Raw genomic sequence first — 8048 nt, forward strand, 5'->3', positions numbered from 1 at the left:
GTCTGCTGAGTCACGGCCCTCCAGGGATCTTCCAAAAACATCTGCCAGGTGTCCTTTGGTGTCTGGGGCCTCCCCAAAGCATGGTCAGGCTGGCCCCTGGCTCAGGGCACAAGGGCTCTGCATGGACAATGCACAGATTGGACCCTAAAAATATACAGCGTCCTCTAGGGTAGAGATTATATTGCTTATACAACAGCCTGAGCTCCCTTCTAAATCCTGTAAAAACCCTAGACAAAGAGCCCTTGTGGGTACCCTACTCAGATAGCCCTCCTGGTCAGCAGAAGCTTTACTTCCTTGCCTTTCTATCTTTAAAATAAAATTGCTTGGACCCTACCTTCTCCATCTCTGCTTTCATTTTTCGTCACAGTGGGGTGCACCCCAGGTGTTCCAGTAGTAAAAGGATTAAGGTGGATATTTATGTACCCGTCCCCAGGATGAAAGTGATAATCATGCATCTCAAACACATACTGATAAAAAAACACAATGACTGCTGCTTCTAAGTGCCATCCAAGGGAAAGACGGGCTCATAAATAGATCATGGTGTGTCCTCATCCACCTTATTTACCAGATCTGGCACCGGACGACTTCTGGCTCCGCCTCAACATGAAAACAACCAGGAAAGGGAACTGTTTTGAATTCATTCCAGGACAGTGCAACTAGAGACACTCGTGAAGAACTTTCACAACTGCTTCAGACAGTGGCAAGAATGGTGGGAGAAATGTGTTGGAAGCCAGAGCAAGTGTTGGGAGGGATTAATGGCAATGTGTCTTTTGCTGCAATAATTTTTTTAATTAGGAGAAAAACAAGGGAGTGTGTCACTGTTGGTGTGTCATCTTCACACCACCGATTTCTAGCTAAGCCCACTCCTGCTTCATGACTGAGGCAGTCTCTGCAGAATAAAAGGAGGCTAAGAAAAGTGCAAGGCACTCCCAAGACCCAGCACTCCCAAGGCATGTCCAAGAGCCTGCCAGCCTGGTCTCGGAGGTTGGGCACACACTCTCTACAGCAATTCCAGCACCTGCCGGCTGTGGCTACCTTTGGTAGGTGTACGGGAAGGTAAGGAGAGCTGGTTGATGTTCTTAGAGTTCAAAGGTCTACGGTAAATGTGAAGGCATGAAAGCTTTGATTTTGGTAGGTACAGGGTCTTGTCCTGGGCTGGAGATTCCCGGAACATGTCAGAACCAGGGCTGAGCTAGACTCCTGGCGCTGGGACGTAGCACAAGGAGCTCTTATTGTCATCTTCCTGGCTGCAGATTCCAGAGGCGGGCACTTCCCACTTTGATACCATCCCCCTTTGGACAATGCTTCCTCAGGATGTGTCCAAGGACAGTCACAATGGTTAATTACACAGATTACATCCATTCAGTCACAAGGTCCAAGCAAAACAAGACAGTTGCCCCGCAGAGCAGATGGCAGAGCCTTCGTGCAGGGGAGGGAGGGAAGGGTCCTCCAGGGCCACCAGGTGTATGATAAAAGGGCAGCAGGGAGGCCAACTGGGAACACAGAGCTGACCCGGGGACCATGCAGCTGCTCCTGCTGGCCACGGGGCTGAGCCTTTTCTCTGCAGTGCAAGCTGCGTTGCCTTCACTGGCTCCCGCTCGTGCCGAGGAGGTGACCTTCCTGGGGAGGGCTGGGGTGGGACCTAAGGTTCCAAGGCCGGGTCTTGATCAGGAGAGAGTTTCATACCCTTTGATCAGCGCCCCAGGTGGATGTTGGCAGGATGCCCTGCTTGCCACCCTCGGCTCTGCTCGATTGAGGCGTGGGACCAAGCAGTCCCTAAGGGAGAGTGCTTCACCTTCCTGCCCTCTGGGAGCGCGCGCAGAGGCTGAGCTGAGGCTTAGGGAGGCCGCCCCAGCCTGTCACTGACTGGGCTGGGTGTTACCATCCCTGCGGCGCAGGGATCTGCTTCTTCCCTTTGTCTGCTATGGGCTCCAGCGACGCTTCGTTCCTTCACCAGAATGGATTCACTTCAGCATTTTCATTTCCTGGTGAAAACCTCATGCAGGACGGTCTGCACAAACCTAAGGATTTTCCCAGACCTATTTAATGTAAACTCTCACCCAGGTGGGTTTTAGGACAAGATTTAAGCCACTGGAGAAGATCTGACGTAAACCCAGGGCCCAGTACTGATGGAGAAATGTGCCTGGTCACAGCTTCCCTGACCTACTGACCTGGTCTTAAACAGGCCCAGGGGTCAAGGCCATTGTCCAGGCACCCCAGATCCATCTAACAGCAAGTCTGTCTCCTGGACCCACACCCTGACCCCGGGGGCTCTCCACAGTGACTCTCGGTGCGCCTTTTCCTTCTCAGGGAGCTGGCCAGCTGCTGGTCACGCTACCGGTCAGCTGGGCTGAGGATCGCAGTGCCCCTCCCTGCTCTTCCCACACCAATGCCTGGTCTGGGTGTCCCCTGCACCCAGACACTCCAAGCCTCACCTGTGCCCCTGAGGCCCTGGGTACAAGAGGAAATGATCCAGAGAGCTTGAACAGGACGGGAACTGGATCTGAGGCTGGTGTGGAGTCATGCATTTAAGGACTCTGTGACTGTCGGATTCAGGGATGCTTGTCCCTTGAATTCAGGACACTGATGAGTCCAATTTCTAGAGGACCCAGGCGTGGGCAGAGGAAGGAGGCATAGACTAGAGCCTGAGGGCTGGTCGAAGCCCAGCAGTAGTGACTGTGGCCATCTGAAAACCTGACCCTCAGTCAGTGCCTTGTCTTGCTCTCCACCCATGCCTGGTCACCACTTGATCTGCTATCTGTCTTCTTCTCTTGTTCCCTTAAAGATAAAGGTTTGATCTGGTCATTTGGGCAACTTTTCCCACTTCCCCCTTGGAGGTCTGTGCAGGGGCCCTGGTCAGAGCTCCTCCCAGGAAGTGTGGCACCCAGGTGGGCCTCTGGACTGGCCCTCCTGCCTCAGCCTCCCGCTGGTAGAGAAGGGCCATGCTATGGCCAGCACCCCTCCCTCTCCTCCAATGTCTCAGGCACCTGCGACCTGCACTGAGGCCCTAAGCCAAGACCCCTCCTGCCTCTGCTCTCTCTTTGGCTGCAGCCTGGGTCCCCTCGGCTGGCTCTCCCTACCCCTGCAGCCCTGCTCAGGGATGGCTCCCCACCTCCAGCTTCCAGGAACCTGGTACATGATACGCTGGGCAGGAGACATGCCTATTCCTGACGAGACGAAGAACCACCCAATGCCTCCCTTCACGTTGCGCATAAACAATCAAAATAAGCTGGAGTTCAGGATGAACCTCATGTGAGTACCCTGTACCTGGCCAGGCTCCCCTCTCTGCTCCTGGCTCTCTGGTTGCTGCCGCCCACGCTCATCAGAAAGTCCTCCCTTTTCTGTATCTTGGCAGTGTGCCAGGGGGCCTCTGTAGCGGCAGAGACAATGCTCACACTGACACAGAGCTGGGCACACGAGGCTGGGGCACCCACCCGCCACGTTCTGTGCAGGCACTTGCTGGGACCTGGCTTCGTTGCACGGTGCTCTTTGCTCCTGGAGGAGCCCTGTGCCGGCACCGTGCTCATTTCTATGCACAGACAGAGCTCTGGGACCCTTCCGGATTCTTCAGCACATTCCATAGTCTGGAAGGAGCCCAGTCTGGAGCAAGAATAGATTCAGGACCTTGTCATCTAAGAAATCCATCTGGAGATCCAGGGCCGACCCGGCCTCCTAGGCAGGAAATGGCCAGGTGTGAGCCAGGTGCCAGGCTGTCCTGAACTCACAGTGTAGACTGGTCATTGGCTCCACACCTGCCCGGCTTCTGCCCACTTGGTGCCACCTGGAGAGGAAATATGGAGCTCACAGCGAGCCACGCTGTGGGGCTGTGGCCTGTTATTACAGGGAAAGACTAGCTGTCACGGTGCCTGCAATCCCAGCTGCTCCGGAGATTGAGGCAGGAGAATCACAAGTTTGAGGCAAGCCTGGGCAACTTAATGATTCAGCTTCTCTAGAAATAAATTAAATGGATGGATAGACAAACAGACAGACGGATGATAGGCTGGGGATGTCGCTCAATAGTAGAGTACCTGCCTTACCTCCCTAATACCATAGAAAAGAAAGTGCTAGCCAGCAGTTCCTGAGCCTTGTCCTCTCGACTAGGAGAGGAGCCTCCAGAGGGCTTTGGGGTTCAGCCTGGGCTGCGTGGGGTTTTACTTGTGCCTATATTTCTGCTGGGAGCCAGATCCCGACCAGCCACAGCTGTGTAAAGAGCCTTATGCGCCGGTGCAATGTAACACCTAGTTTCAGTTATTCCTTGGCAGCCCCAGGCTCCAGGGTTCTGGAAACCTGAGGGAGGACCCCCTGGAGGTGCTGGCCACAGAGGTGAAACTTGGCTCACGGCAGAGTAATACGCACCAGCAGGGAGTGGGGGCTGACCGCTCTGCTGAGAGCCCTTGAGCAGAGGGAGGAAGGATCGGGCAAGTGTCAGCAGCAGGAACCATGTTTATGCCTTGTGTTCCAGGAAACCCATTGGATGCATTGAGTTCAAGCTGCCCCTGGATGCAGGAACTGAACCAGGCACCTTTGTAACCCGTAAGTATCCACCTGGGAATTCTTTCTTTCAGGAGGATCCACGTAAAGAGACCTGATGTTCACAGTCTGTGTCACCTGCAGGGTGGAAGCACACCATCTACATCTACTTCCTGCCAGGGAGAACTCACGCCATCGCCTACTTCCAGGGCTACATGAACTACATGTACTACCAGATGATGATGGTCATGGGTGCGTCCTGCCCTTTCTGAGCTTGTGGGACGTGGTCAGGGACTCCAGGTCTAGGTGTGGAGGAGGTGCACCATCTCATCCAGCTCCAGCAGCTCCCACCCGGGGGGCCACTGCTGAGATTCCTGGAGTCCTGGAGGGAGAGGGATTTATAAGCTCTTGGACTCTCTCTTCCTCAGCTCTCATGGAACCAGTCCTAGTGGCTGAGGTCCATGGCTGCTCATGACCCACTGGGCCCTGAATCCTCCTTTTCCTCCTCACTGACTTCTTGGCTTGGCCCTACTCTGACATGAGCGCCTGACTGAGGCTCCCGGCTCCCAGAGTCGCGGGGTGACAATGTCTGGAGACATGTGCTGTCGTCATGGCAGGAGCAGTGGGGTCATGTCACTCAGAGAGTAGAGGCCAGAGCTCTGCTCAAAACCTGCTGTGTGCTGGATTCCACACTTACAGAATAGCCACCCCGAAGGTCAGCAGCAGGCAGTGCAGATCCTGTCACCATCACTACCCTGTCAGAGTCACGGCTCCATCCCGGGCTAGCAGCTGTCCTCGCCCGTTCTAAGAGCTGTCCTCGCCCGTTCTAAGAGCTGTCCGGCGCTTCTGCTCCAAGGATCCTTCTGTGTGCAGAGCCTCCCAGGGCGGCCTCCATCCGCCTTGCCCAGCGTTCCCTGTCCATCTTCCTGTCCCTCCCACACCTCCTTGTCTGGCTGCCCCTGCCTCCTACCCAGGGGGCTCTGGGCCTGCATGGTCCCGGGCAAGGGCCTGGGCTGGAGCAGGAAGGTGTAACAGAAAGCCCCACTCCCTGTGCCCTGGCCCCACCTTCAGATCACGACTGTGGACCTCAGGGGCCCTCTCGCTGCCCAGACCCTCCCAGGCCTGTCTGCGTCACTTCCCATCTCCTTCTCCTACATGGAATGTCACGTGTCCCTCACTTCTCTGGGCCACCCTGATTCCGGGGAGGGCAAACCCCACACAGTACAGGCTCAGTGCAGGGTGCGGCCTGTGGGGTGCAGGGTGCCTGGGGCCGGGTATGGGCACGACGCACACCCTGCGGCCTAGGAGGAGCTCAGGGTGCAGCTTCTGAGACTGGGTTTTCTGAGAGAGATTCCAGGAGTGGAGTGACTGGGCAGAGGCCTGGAGGAGCTGAAGGTGCACAGTGGGCCCAGGATGAGCTCTGATGGGCGTCGGAAGGTTTTACGGGCCAGGCTGGCAGAGAAGGTCTTGCTCAAGAGGGACTGAGGGGCGGATGCAGTAAGAAGGGCACAGACATGTGGACCCCTCTTTTTTCCACGTTATGCTCCCTCCAGTCTCTCCCAGAGGGGCTGGGGCAGGGCCTCCCCGAGCCCACTGTGTGCATGTGGAGCAAATTCTGCCTCTGCCCTCTGCGTGCCTGGCCCAGCTGGTGAGATCCATTTCCTCTCGAGCCTTCAGATTGTCCAGCTAGTGTGTGGAGGCCCTGGGGGAGCTGTGAGGTCCGCTCTGGATCGAGGGGCCCCGACCCCCTCACACCACGGGGCTGTATGGGCATTTTGCCTTCCCACGCTCACTTTACCCATCTGACCCGCAGCGCACAGCCTGGATGAAGACCCAAAGATCCTGGGGCTCTTTCAGGAGTTTGTGGACAGCAAGAACCTGAAAACAAATGAACTCATTGACCCTCCTCGTACTGGTAATGAGAAGGAATTCTTTTCCTGATTTCCTTTTCCTTTTCAACCATGATTTCCATTACCCCTGGGATAAAACTGTACCTTCAGTTTTTCTTTTCTTGAGTCAAATGGTGACTACACACACTCTCCTCCCTGCCCTTTATCTCCTCCTGGGTCCACAGATGCCTGTAAGTTGGCCAGAGAGACTTAGTACAAAGAAGCAGGGCCAGAGACGGCCCAGAAGGAGCTGGGACTCCGCCGCCGTTTGTCACCCAGAGGCAGAACTCCTAGCGACAAGAGACACCAGGCCCAGCACCCACACCTCCCCAAGCCTCTGCTGTCAATAAAGTTGGTCAACTTCCCCTGGCCATGTGCACCACATGGGGTCTGCCGGGCTTGATTTTTTTTTTTTTTTTTGTATATGGATGGAACTCATTGTCTCACACACGCTGGGTACACGCTCTACACAGAGCTACTTCCCCAGCCCTTTTGATTTTGAGATAAGATATCTCTAGGTTTCCCAGGTTGCCTTCAAGCTCAAGATCCTCCAACTTCAGTCCTCCAAGTAGCTGGGTTACAGGCTGTGCCGCCACACCTGGCCTGGGTTTTGCTCTCCCAGGAGTGAGAAGATGCTCACACATGACCCTGATGATCGGGAGGGAGGGACTTCTCAGCACAGCCACAGTTCCCTGCACACAGGTGGCTGCCACAGCAGGCAGGGCCACTGGAGGGATAGCACAGCAAGCTGGGCAGATGGAGAGGGACTAGGACAAGAGCCTGAACGGGGGGGTTGTGAGACTTACGTTTGGGAGTGGGAGTAAGTCCAGAGGTCTGGGCTTTCAGAGTGGCCCCTGGCGGCCTGCTGTCCGATGCTGGACCATGGCCCAGGTGTGGGTTCTTTGCACATGAAAGTGGGACTTACAGGTGAGGTCTTTACCATCCCTAGAAATGAGCTAATTTAGGAAGGCTGGACTCTCAAGGGCAGCAAAGCCTGGATTCAGAGTGCCAAAAAATGCGGAAAATAGGAAAACACAAAAATGCTCATAGCTGAGTCCAGATTCAAAGGAATGAGAAATCAGCCCCTCCTCTCCTCGGGAGAAGTTTTTATGGGGCAGGCTGGGAGGTCGGGTCTTTCTCAAGGGGGGCTGGGAGGCTGATTCAGTAGGAAGGTCACAGATTATATAATATATGGTGCCAAATTCTCACATACATCACAGTCTTTCCTATGTCTGTGGTTATTTACATGCAGACTACACTCAGCACCTCCTAAGACAACACCTCCAGTTCTCATGGAACTGCGAGGTGCCAGTGGAAACACAACAAAATGAAGTCTGCCTGGTGAGAGGTTCCTAAGGGGCCTGTGAAAAGTCAAGTTCTTGGCTTAGCCAGTCCCTTGTACACTACTGTGGCTCACTAGTGAGGCACGCACCGTGGATGTGAATGTACTACTCACCATAGGAGGAAAGAGGGCTGGAGGAGCCCAGAGGGCCCGTGCTCTCCCCAAGAAGAGCATCTCCGTGGCCCAGGCTGGGAAATGTCCTGCTCCCGAGGCATCGGAGGTCACAGGCCCCAGGAGCCTCCCCTCCCGCTGTGCTGTCCCCTGTAGCTGTCCTTCATGGAAGGGCTGGGGCAGCTGAGGCAGGGCATCCCTGAGCCCAGGATATGCCTGTGCAGGAAATTCTGCAC

General features: G+C 55.3%; 1 protein-coding gene across 1 annotated transcript; it reads left to right on the top strand.

Moving 5' to 3' along the window:
* Positions 1-1493: 1493 nt before the first annotated feature.
* On the top strand, positions 1494-6743 carry LOC102009408 (von Ebner gland protein 1-like). Its single transcript, XM_005408419.1, has 6 exons — positions 1494-1611; positions 3119-3252; positions 4463-4533; positions 4615-4722; positions 6284-6385; positions 6545-6743. The coding sequence occupies exons 1-6, from the start codon at positions 1522-1524 to the stop codon at positions 6571-6573; spliced, it is 534 nt and encodes a 177-aa protein (XP_005408476.1). The 5' UTR covers positions 1494-1521; the 3' UTR covers positions 6574-6743.
* Positions 6744-8048: the final 1305 nt, after the last annotated feature.

This window comes from Chinchilla lanigera, unplaced genomic scaffold, assembly GCF_000276665.1.
Source record: "Chinchilla lanigera isolate Chin_1 unplaced genomic scaffold, ChiLan1.0 scaffold00112, whole genome shotgun sequence".
Lineage (NCBI taxonomy): Eukaryota > Metazoa > Chordata > Mammalia > Rodentia > Chinchillidae > Chinchilla > Chinchilla lanigera.